The 12,668-nt window shown below is 40.9% G+C and overlaps 1 protein-coding gene across 1 annotated transcript in view; it reads right to left on the reverse strand.

Moving 5' to 3' along the window:
* Nucleotides 1-11,369: 11,369 nt before the first annotated feature.
* The window catches only part of LPGAT1 (lysophosphatidylglycerol acyltransferase 1), a 60,080-nt gene continuing 58,781 nt past the window's right edge, over nt 11,370-12,668 (reverse strand). Inside the window, exon 7 of the mRNA XM_009994716.1 lies at nt 11,370-12,641. Coding sequence (XP_009993018.1) covers nt 12,490-12,641 — 152 coding nt within the window. The 3' untranslated portion in view covers nt 11,370-12,489. The remainder of the gene's footprint in view (nt 12,642-12,668) is intronic.

Raw genomic sequence — 12,668 nt, forward strand, 5'->3', positions numbered from 1 at the left:
TCTTTCTAGGAAGAAAGTCTATGTACTATCTTGCACATCTTGATTCTGGAAGATATGGGTGTTAAAGCATTTTGGATTAACAACGTTTTAGTCCCTTCACAAAAGCACAAAGCTTTATTGAATAATTTCTCAAAATTATTTTTATAAGAACCATAAGGAAATAGCAATACAGCCCCAAGAATGGCAGAACACATTACAAAGAGGCAGAAATGGATTCTCAGTTGTAGCTTATTCAGTTGTCAGATTTAGGCACAGGTGTCTTATTGTTTAGCCTGTCTTGGTTTGCTGTCAGCTTGGAGCCCCTGGAACTGCCCCATGGTGCTCCTTGGAGCATTCTCTGATGGAGCACCACATACAGCAAGGACAACTCAACTGACCAGCTCACAGGCTGGGCATCTCTTATTCCTTACAACCATCAATGGTCTTCAAAGAACCCCTGACGAAGTTAAAACATGCAAGCTTATACCTCTTTTGTCAGACAGAGGAAGACTGATCAGTTGAAAAGCTGCAGTTTTCTACAGCTCCTTAGTTGTTGTTGCGTTTTTTGGTTTTTTTTCTTTTAACAGTTTTAGCTTTCTTAACCTTCAATAGCAGATTATGCAGCAATTAGAGGAAATAAGTATAATGAGCTGTTAGCAAAATGTATTTTGTTTTCCTCCTAACTTGCAAACACCAAAGTATTAAGAAAGAATAATAATCCTGTCATGCTGAATTTCCTAGGTGGGTGCCACACTTGTACATTACCTTGTCATTACCTGGAGACTTCCATGCAGTGCTGTGAAACAAGCGACTTTTTGTTCCTGCAGTTTTGCTCATTCAGCTGAGGCTCTGGCCTGTTTTACTATGCAGCTTATTTCTGACTCATCTTCTGAGCTTACAAAATGCGAGATAAAAATAGATTATTGTTCTCTCTAAAGTCCCATAATCCTTGTGCTCATTAAAAATAAAGTCATGTAACCGTACTTAGTCAGGATTGCACTAATGATTGCAATTGGCACTTCTGACCTTGTGATATCTACCCTTCATGCACCCAGGTTTGCTGTGCTGCCTGCATCACCATGCCCAGCACAGGTGATGTCTCCTTACACAACGCAGAGCTGGAGAGAGACATGTGTACCAGAACAGAAAGGTCAGGAGCTCTTTGCATAGTAGTGTGTAGTTTTTTCACATCCTTACCCTTTGGCTTAACTGAATGTTTTGGATTTAGTTTAATCCAATACATTAAAGGGCCACAAATTAAAATCAGAGGCCAACTTTTCATAAATCCTTCAGGGACAGAGCTCTTTCCCAAAGAGCTCTCAACCAGTGGGTCTGGTTCAGTGTGGCAGCTTCTTGGCTTCTATAAACAACTGCTTGTGTCTCAAAGATTTCAAGTAGATATCAGCAGAAACTTATTAAACTTAACCACTCCAGTGGTTTTTATCTTTTTTTCAAGACAGACAGATTAGGATGAAGGAAGTAAATTGCCCATTTGCTCATTTTACCTTGTGGAAGAGCTTTATCTTTTCAGTTGTCTTCAGTATGCAATGACATTAAATGTGTATATTTTTGTGCAGGAAATGAAACCCTTCTGGCAGTAGATTTTTTTTGCTGTAGCTGCTAAAATAATTACTGTTTGATTGATAGATGTTTCACTGGAGTCAGGAAATCACTAATGGTAAATCCGTTAATAAATCTAATCCTTCACCATCAAACTGTATTTAAATAAGTATTTAAATAAATTATATTGATAGAACAATCAATTCTCTGAATGCTATAATAAAAAGCAGAAGGAACTTAACTATGCAGGTGATGGATCTACCAGATCTACCAGAATGTAAATAATTCTGAGAAATCCTCAGTCATTGTAGACTGACAGACACATAAAACCAGGAAAGTTAGGGAACATAAACTACATCAGGGATTTTGTTTTGTTTAAACCTCTCATAACACAAGAGGGAAGGAACAAGCAGTGCAAAACCGGAATATTTACAATGAATTAAGGTTTTCCTGAAACAAAGTAGACTGTTGAAAGAGCTTCTAAGTGGCCTGCAAGACACATTAACCTCCCCAAGCTCAAAAATATATCAGGACAAAGATACAAAACCCACATAGAGAGGCAAACTAAAAGGAAAACAAAATAGGGATATAAATCTCAGTGGGGCAGGACACAAGCCAGCTTCTAATGGAAGAGTTAGGAAGAAAATTCCTATATATAGCAAGGTTGTTGGATGCTTGTCCACTCCAGGGATCCTTACATTTTTCCCTGAGGCACTTGTCCTGGCTTACTCTGGGTGTGAGGATAATAGCTGAGACATATCTGGGGCCTGATTCTCTATGTAGCTCCTATTATCCATGTTTACATAATAAAGGAAGGCATTTTAATAGTTACTCCAAATAAATCACTGAATAGTCTGAAAAAATAATACTGCATTTCTTGCTACTTTGTGCAGAATCAGGGTCTTTGTAAGCCTGGAGCAGCAAATAAACATTGTGTTGAGAAGTTCAAAGCCTAAAAAAAAAAAAAGAATTGGCCATCTAGCTACTATTGAAATTGTAATTTTCATAGACTTTCGGGGCAAACCCCATAATGACGATTACCTAGTCTGGTTACCTGCATAATGTGGGTCACGACCTCCTGCTGTAATTAGGCTCAACAGCACCTGCTTCTGTTTCACCTCTGTAATAAAATACTTAACAGCTTTGATTTCAAGACTTGAGGGATGGAGAACTAAACACATACCCAGGCTGGGGCTTCCCCCCCAGCTCCTTTTTAGAGCTGGGCTACATTCTGCACTGAACTGCTGCACTTACATCTTTTCCTCCAGACTCAAGTCTGTGGCTGGCAGCACCTGCCGAGTACTCAAACGTAACAGGATTGTGTTTTACTTACCCTTGGATAAACTAAGCAGACCTGGCTTTGTTCTTCCACTAAATGAAGTTTTTCAGGATTACCTTTGTAGCTTTAATTGGCTCTGTCTGGAGTTTATTATGGGCTAAGCTGGTATAGCTTCATTTTGTGTATGGGGGGTGGTGTGGGGGGAAGATTTCTTCATTGACTAATGCTAAAAATTTACCTTGATCTAGATTCTTCTCTCAGCATATCTGATATGCTCATGTAAGGGGCACAGGGCAGTAGGTGTTAGAGGCAACCTTTGGAGACTGTCCTCCCATACACATTCTTCTGCCTGCTTAGCAAACAGTTGCCTGCAAAACATGCTGCTGTTCTAAGTATCAGGTAACAACTACAGTGCAAACATAAACCACATGCCATATCTTAGTATTCCTGTAGAGCAATGGCTGGAGTAACAAAACCCATCAGCTACAATGTTAAGTAACAAAGGAATCAATACTAAATATCAGAATAAACAGAAGGAGAAAATTTATTTGCTGGAAATTAATCCAGCACTCATTGACATGGCTTCAGAAAATACTACTGCAAGCTTGTGGACAATTAACAGAACTTATTAAGACTCTACTCATGTATGAAAATAATATTTATACTTATTCCTGTCACCACGTTTGGTTACTAAACTTCCTGGAAAAACAAGCCCACCTTAATTAGAGCATATGAGGTTCAGCTCTGAAGGCTTTTAAAATTGTGCTTGTCAAGTATAGGCCCTGTAAGTCCTTGGCTGTGGTGCAACAGAGCAGAGCACTGAACACAAAAACATTCCACTACTTTTACCAGCTGCAAGGGAGTATTCAGTCAAAACAGTGGCAAAAAAACTTCCCAAGCTTTCAACTCTGTTCTGCAGATTTCAAGTTTGCCATTTTTATTGCAGGAAAATTACTGTCTCATCTAGTGGAGGGAGTTTTATTTATTTTTCAGAAGGATGCATAACAATCTGATGCACTTCAAAGTCCAGGTGTAGAGGCACAGCTCCTGTCTGGGCTTCTCTTCAAATATTTGTTGATAAGAAAGACCCAGTGCATCAGTCTAAAAAAAACACAGAGCTGAGGAAACACAACTGGAGCAAGAAGAAAAGCATCTTCAGTGTTTTCAGAATTGTGGAGGGAGAAAAAAACACAGCAACTTCACCTTGGGGGAAAGCATTAGCAGGCTGTGGGTTTCACAGCACTGCTGTACCCATCACCTCCTCCTCAGGAACGGAAATGTGTGCAAGAAAAAGCAAACAGGCTGGTTGGGCTTCCTGGAGGTAGGTGAGGGTGTTACAGAAGTTAATCAGCAGCAGTGTTTAACATAATTGCAGCTGAACCAGAAGTTCCAGCTTCTAGCCTCTTGCATGATGGAGTCTGTGGATGAAGGGGAATAATTCTTCCCTAAGAGACAATCCTGCCCCAAGACTGTGGGGCAAGGAAAAAACCAGAAGTTCCAGGGTGTAACAAGTAGATGAGTTAAAGAGCCATAGCTCAGAGTTGGGAGTTTGCAGTTTCACCCAAGACAAGCCAGCTGGCAAGAGCAGGGAGCATCCAGCCACCTCTCAAAGGTGAGGAAAACCTTTCTAAGGGACTGGGCAGCATCTCTTTCATCTCAAAGCCAGCCAGCCCAGCCGAGCCCAGCCTAGAAACAAGGACACTGTAGGGAGGGAAAGACTGGTTTAGAATTTTTTTTCTTCCATATTATGTAGCCATTTTGAGTCACTATTCAACACATGGTCTCACTAATGCTGCAGACAGAAATTCTACTGCTCTCTTCTCCTAATTGGTGTATCAGCTCAAATCTGCCCTTTTATTTACATGTATGTATTAACAGTGGAAGCACACATGAAGCCATCAGCAGCCAGTGTCTCAATTCTTTCCACTGTCATTGTGTTCTGGGACAATTTCACTGCCTGATAGACTCATCATCTAATCCTTGTGGCTAGATGACCTTCCTTTTACTTCTGTTACGATGCTTACAGTCAAACACTCTTTACTAAGCTGTTTGAGCTACTCTGCGACTTGTCCTCATAAAAACCAAATCGGTATCATTTTTGAAGTTGTATTTCATTTCATATAATTTATGAAAATATTGTATATCATTGGACAGATCAGCAGAGGTCAACTGCTAATGCAAAATTTTCTCTTCAAAAGCAATGTAATATGGATGGACCACTTCCTAGTTTTTCTCCTTAAGATTCTCAAATGAGATTACAAAGACTCAATTCTGTCAAACAACAATCAGCCACATTTGCCATCTAATCAAGTATTGTAGTTTTGTTTAGCAAAGCCACTGTTGCTTTTTATCAATGCCACGCTGACTGGCTGTACTGATGTTAACTTATTACTATTTACTTACTGCATGGACATGGAATTTGATCTTATTTATCACTATCACAATATCCACTTCCCCAGTTTTCAAAAAACTGTGTACATTACAATCCCATGAGCTTCTTGCCATTTTTAGTATGCACTGATCAACCTATCCTGTTAGCCTTTAGTACTTGTGCAATGGAATCATTCAAAACAAACACTACAGTTTTGTTTTTTCCAACTAAAAACCCATTCAGCTGCAGCAGATGCCAGCACTAGCTGCTCTGAAGTTCCTGAAGTGTCACTTCTTCAACCTCAGAGAAGTCTTAATCAAACCAACTGGCTAACTCAGTACAAAAACAAACTGGCATTAGAAAGGACACCCAGCTGAAGAGACCTCTCCCTTTTTTTCCACAGAGAACCTAAGAACACACAGGAAATTTAAGTCCTAGTGGAAATTATCTATATCAAGGTAACAAAGACACCTTTTTCTTTTTTTTTTTTCCCCCCAGGAGATAGACATTATGATCACAAAAGCAAAGGTAACTACAGCACATAGTATGTCTGAGCATCTTAGGCACCCATTTTTGCCCACACTTCAGACTCCTGGCCCATTCTGAGCCCCATCCTTACAGCTCTGCTCATTACTCTAAAACTGTTTTTAAGAGAAGCCACCCATTTACAGTCAGCTATCAAGCTGTGCACTCTCCCTGCATGCCCTATGGGCTGAGTGCACTATTCTATGGTATGTTTGAAGCTCACAGCAGCTTTCAGAGAGGCAGGAAGGGACAGGGGGAGAGAAACACCTGGAATTGGAACCTCACATCAGCAATTCCCCTGTGCCCTGAGCTAACCTGCAGCAAGCCTTTCAGTACTTTTAATAGGGTCCATTTGTTTTTAAATCAAGAAGAGATATTTCTTTGTAAGCTGGAGTGAGCACACGATATTCACATACCTTTTTTATTTGTTGTCTCAGCTGAAATCAGTCGTATTTAAAAAAAAAAAAAAGTAGAGTATCCTTTCAGAAAACCTGTGACAGTTACCAGAAAAGTAAAAACACAAGATAGAGTCCTGAAAGATAAAAATCTATTTGTATCAGCATGTCATGATATTGTCACAACTCACACAGCTGACATTCACACAGCCAAGTGAAGAATTTTTATTTTTTAATACATTTTTCTTTTGGGCAGGAAGCATTTTTTAAAAAAAAAAACATTTTATACTAGGTAGGAATTAAAAACAATTAAATTGCTTTTTCAATATGACAACACAGCTGGTAAGCACTGGATCCCCCACCAGTGTCTTATATTCAGATTTCAAGTCTATATTCAGACTTCCTCCCTCCCCAATGTTCCACTACCCCTTGCAGCAAAACACCACAGAAAAAAAAGACAAAACCCAGAAGGGAAACAGAGAGGTAGAGGTAACTACAACCTTGAGGCTGTTTTGGAAATTGTGCAGGATGTCTCACTATGCTTCTCCAAGGCATCCTCCTTTATGTTGTGGTACCACACACCAGCAGTGAACATGGAGCTCTCGTTTGTGAGATGCCAGTGTCACAGGATGACGGGCACTGCTGTTCCACTTGCTCTTGCTTTGCCTCGTAGGAGTTGTTTACAAACAGACCACTCTGTTTTTATCTGTTCATATCTATAAAATGATTACAGCCTTGCTCTCAAAAAATTGGATTCACACCTTTCTAGGATGGTGGTAATCTGGGGTTGACGGTGGCCCAGGTTTGGCTCTCGGTGTGCTCTCAAGTCTCAGAAACTTCAAGGGGAATCATTACTATGCAGTGATATGTGGAGAGACTGAGCCTGAGCACCAGCACAGTTTGCAGCAGGTGCTGGCATGAGCGAAGGCTGCAGAAGCTGCTTTCCCCCCTCCTCCATGCTGGTCTACTCCTCCCCCTACCACTTCTGATATGGAAACATTTATGGCTAGAGAGCAGTCCTGACTTGGGGGTGGTAGTAGCTGAGAAGCTCGACAAGAGCCGCCAGTGTGTGCTGGAGCTCAGAGAGCAAGTACATCCTGGGCTGCATCAAGAGAAGTGTGGCCAGCAGGGCCAGGCCCCGCCTGGAATACTGCGTACAGCTCTGGTGCCCTCAGCACAGGAAAGAGATGGAGCTGTTGGAGAGGGTCCAGGGAAGGGCCACAAAGATGATCAAAGGGCTGGAGCACCTCTGCTATGAAGACAGGCTGAGAGAGTTGGGGCTGTTCAGCCTGGAGAAGAGAAGGGTCTGAGGAGACCTTGCAGCACCTTCCAGTACCTGAACGGCTACAGGAAAGCAGGGGAGGGGCTTTTCACCAGAGAGGGTAGTGATAGGACAAGGGGTAATGGTTTTAAACTGAAAGAGGGAAGATGTAGGTAGATGTTAGAAAGAAATTCTTCACCATGAGGGTCGTAAGGCACTGGAATAGGTTGCCCAGGGAGGTTGTGGAAGCCCCCTCCCTGGAGGTGTTCAAGGCCAGGTTGGATGGGGCTTGTGCAGCCTGGTCTAGTGTGAGGAGTCCCTGTTCATAGCAGGGAGGATGGAACCTGATGATTTTTAAGGTTCTTTCCAACCTTAGCCATTCTATGATTCTGTGATTCTATCATCTGTGTCCTTCCTAATGAGACCTCTAATAGGCAATGCTATCTATCACAAATTAACAGCTGTATAGTGAACCAAAGCCTTATTTTTCCATTTGTTGTGTTTATGGTATGCACAAGAGACTGTGTATCTATTAGATCCAAGCACAATAAGTACAACCAAAGAAAATAATCTCACCTGTTCAAGAAATAGAAGCACATGAAATAATTTTGAAAAAAATCAACTTTATTTTTGCCACACACACACACACACAAAATGGGAAAAGACACCTAATAATCTCTGTAGAGAAACGCTGCTTCTGGTATCTGTCTACATTTCTGAAAGACATCTTGGCTGCTGGAAAGATTTTATAAAAAAAATCCAATGAAATAAATTCAGTAAAGTAATTCCAAACACAACCAGACCTTTGCAAAAATCACTGAGAGTCACTACAGGCTTTTGCATCCATTTTATCATACAAAACAAAAATGCAGGTAGGAGGAGGGAAGGAGAAAACTGGAGGTGAAAGTAACTGGTACCAAGAAAACTACTTTTTCTCATACAAAATGAACACCATTGTAGAGTAACTTTAAGGAACTAACTCACTTCAATAGGACAGTTGTTCAGAGTATAATTACTTCATTATCCAATGATAAAATAAAAGGTTTAACTTTAAAATGCATAGAATCCTTTTAAATACTTATTTTGTATCACAGCCAGGTAGTCCACAGTTTTTACAGAAAAGATAAAGCTGCTCTGAAGTGTTCATAATGTATGCAGACATTTTAAACCAGAGTATGGTTTCAATTTTGCTCTTCCAATTGTTCTTCTCTTAAAAAAAGTGTAAAAACTATCAAAGATGCAATTTTGAAAAATAACCCTTTATTTCATATGGCTCCATTATTTCCAAACAATACAGTACCCCAGATGTGTCATTATGTTGTGTGATTGTATCGGATCACGACAAAACCTCCAGCCGACTGTGGAGAGAACGCACTCAGCTGTGGCCTCACAATTTGGAAAATCCCAGTTTTAAGTACCTTTGGTCCCAAAATTTTACATCAAGGCAAAGTGGAGCAGTTGAATCCTGTCACACACAGTGATCGGTATCTGTATTAATCTTGTACAAACAGGTGAAAAAAGTTAAAAGCACTTTATGGCAGTGTTGGACAGAAAAAAAAAAAAGGTCACGTCATCTGCAAAACAAGTGAGTAATGAACAAGTACCACAGTGATCGTTGTGTTTTCACCGCAATAAGATGCATCTTATTTTTTGGGGATGGAGTAGGGAGAAGGAAGCTTTTAATTTTTCCAGTGAGCACAGCTTTTAAAATTCTGATGGGAGCAACTTAAATCTGTTTTAAAAAAACATCCCTCCTGCAAGAGACACCACTGATGAGAAGCAAGGGAGTCGACTCACCCAGGAGCGCTGAAGAAACCACTGCTCGTAGTGAATGGGCAGGTGCTCTTCATGCCATGGAATGCAAAGAGCAGGCATGCTAAAACTTGGATTGTTTCAAGTGTAACAACTTGTTTATGAACAGTAAAGCATGGAAACGTACAGATGTTCTGTGTGCAGCCCTGGCAGGGAACCATCTTTATTAAACTGCCATCTTCTCATTTCTGTGTGCAACAGCTTTCAATTAGCGGGGGGGGTGGTGGGTTGGGTAATTTTTTCACTCTGTATCACGTTATACATTCTTCCATCACATTTCTCTTAATATAAATTCAAGTTTGTATTAATGAACCATTTTGTGATCAGCCGTATGGGTTATTAACATAATTACCTATCAAACACATTTTGCCCATGACAACTGTCCTGCTGGCCAACTGCCTGGAGCTGGAACTGAACTGCGGCCGACAGGAATTCACCTTCTACAGCCTAGCCTGCTAAGCTCCAAGGAGTCTTGACCAGCACGGTCTTTTTAGCACAGAATCTCCTGTATCTTGTATACTTCTCATGTTTTTCCCTCAATAAGAAAAATGTCTTTTGTCCAAGTTACTCTTTCATGAAGCAGCATCCAAAGTTCAAGCTGGGAGGGTACTTGGGAGTTTCTTAACAACGGTTTCATTCTAGTGTCATCTACAGCAACTCAGCCATAAGGAAACACAACATCAGGCTCTCTTCACATCTTCCAGTGCTGGCATGAGAGAAGCCCACAACCTAATAACTGTTTTCACACCCTACCAAAACAACAATCAGTGCTTGAAAACAAATGTTTCGCAATAGTAAGAGCTATGGAGGAACAAAGTGAAAATAAACAGGACCAGATAAATCGAGTGATCATCTGAAACAACATTATTGCGCGTTACTAATTTCTTCAGGCAGCATATGAACACTCACTACAGACTGCAATCCACTGGGGAAAAAAAATATACTGCATTTGATAATCAGTACGCTCTGACATGGAGTTCACAGGGTCTATCAAGAACAACCTCCTGATGCGAGTTACTGCTGTGCAATCTGCTTATATAAACTTCCCTTTTTATATCGCTCCAGTCTGTCCTAGCTCAACATAAAACCAGGTGTACTCTGGGCACCTGGTGAAGGACAGAAACAAGTCGTTTCTCATCTGCATTTTGCAGTTTTAAGAGTCCATTTACGCCCACGTGCTGCAGACATACTCACTTCCATGGTAATGGCACTGGGCTGCCCCAACACTCTCCCATAAAAGGGCAGATTAAATACATTCATTCCATCAGCTGGACTTTAGTAAGAGCAACAGGAAAAATAAAATAAAATAAATACACCCAGGACTGCCTCCCTTTCAGGGCATACCACTTGTAAGTGGATTTTAGATTACTCTGGAATTCAGGTGCAGGACTGGATATGAAGAGATGGGATTCAGAGGCAGTGTTACCTAACAGATTAGGCTGTAGGCAACCACCAGCCTCAGCCTCCCAGCTGCAGTGGTTCTTTTCAGTCAATGAGAACTTACTCTGGTGTCTCGTTTTGCAACTGTCCCGCTGAGCTACCTTAGAATAAAACTACTGCTTTTGGGGGGACAGGGGTGGCATATTTGACTAGGTATTTTTCTGTTAAATGTGGGAAATGGGCATTGCCTCATATTTAGTGTGCTCTTAGTTCCCCCCAAAGGAAACACTGGCTAGGTTTTGTATTCTGCACATCACCCGCTGTGATTTGTGTAGCAGGAAAGGGAGAGACAAGGGGGATCAATATTGCTTACTCAGAGCCAGAAGTACTGAGGGCTTACTTTGTTCTCAGTAAAATTACTCTGTAAAAGGCAGTTTGCCAACATCTGAAGTTCTGGCTCTCCTGCTTGTATTTAGAGAGATTAGTTTTATTTTAGGAACAGCTCTCTCAAATCTGCGCATAATCACATAAACACAATGCCAACTAGACCTGCCAGAAGTCAGACTGTACATCATTGACATCCTCTCAGAAGTATCCTTTTGCACATCTGGGAGTGTCTTCTGTCCCAGTTTGCCTTTAAATGCACTCTGCCTTCTTCCAGTACAATTTTAGCACAGTGATAAGCTAATTCATTCTGCCCTCCATGTAGTTATTCAGAGTATTTACCACACCTTTTTTTTCTTCTTCTTTTTTTTTCAGTAGTAACTTCCTATAGATTCATGACAGCAATTATACCTATTTTATTTCAAGAAACTAGTTTTTCTTCTATTATTCCTTAGCAAAACACTAAGATGGTTGGCATTGAATTATTTAAACTCTCCCACAAGTATATTTAGCACTGTTGCAACTAGCGGGGGAGAAAAAGGCCTCTGTAAACCACTCAAAGGTCACCTTGGTTGGACTGCAGTATACAAAATACAAAGGTGGCTAAAAATCACCAGCAGCACCAGCAGACCTTCAGAAACAGCTAGATTTGCTCTGGCTTCCAATGTGTGACAGATAAAGCTTTCCCCAGTCCCTAAGTTTTACATGTTTCCTTCACTGTATTTTCACCTCTAAAAGTGCATTTTGAAAAGCGATAATGATCCTTGAGAGGCATTCTGAACACCAAGGGAAAAGAAACCAAGTGACTTGATATTTTCCGAGTCTCCTCATCATAAGAGATAATGGGAGCACAGAGAATTTGGAGAGCTGATGGTAAGACCACAGCAGGGATGGGCTGATTCATCAAATGTGGACAGCTCTTAATCACACGATGATGCTGCAATGCTTTTTTGAGGACCGATTCCTCACAAAACACACCCGACGCTGGATCTCATTTGGGTCTTGGTTTTAGATCAATGTGTCTGATACAACAACTGCTGACTGACTGCGTAGCTGCAACGATGCTGCCACCAGCTCTGTCAAGTATCTTTGACTCCAGCACAATGAGTTGCAATCAAGTAGGAGTTTGTGCAAATGAGGAATCTCTACCACACCGACGCTGTACAGACTACTGAAGAGACAAGTTGCTGAATTTTCTGAGCTCTAACTACAGTGCCAAGAAATGAAGTGACAGGGCTTTCTTGTCACAGACATTCTTCTACAGTGGTTGTACGATTGCACCTTTTGTCCAAATGCTGAATTTGCTTAAGTGTGGGTGAGAGTATACATTTTTAAAAATACAGACAATTCTTAAAATAATACACCATCAGGTCACTATGTTACTGATCTTCACTTTTAGCGGAGTTTAAAATTCCCCCAAAGAGAGGTAAAGAGTCTGTCCAGTATTTTCCTTTACTCTTGAATATTCACATTTGCACAGACAACATGATACTCATTTGCAAGAGCCTGGATTCCCATTGTGTCCTCAGGTCCCTTTCCACTTTTAAAATAGGCAATGATAAAAATACTGAAGGATGCAGTACCACATACCGCCTGACAAAAACGCAAGTGATTGGATGCCGACCAGCCACAGGTTGCTGAGGGTCATCTCCCGAGAAATAGCTTTTGCTTGACCCTGTAGTGGAGGAAAAGCTCCTAAAAGAGAAAAGAAAACACATTTAA

This window comes from Chaetura pelagica, unplaced genomic scaffold (assembly GCF_000747805.2).
Source record: "Chaetura pelagica isolate M959 unplaced genomic scaffold, ChaPel_1.0 scaffold2, whole genome shotgun sequence".
NCBI classification, from domain to species: domain Eukaryota; kingdom Metazoa; phylum Chordata; class Aves; order Apodiformes; family Apodidae; genus Chaetura; species Chaetura pelagica.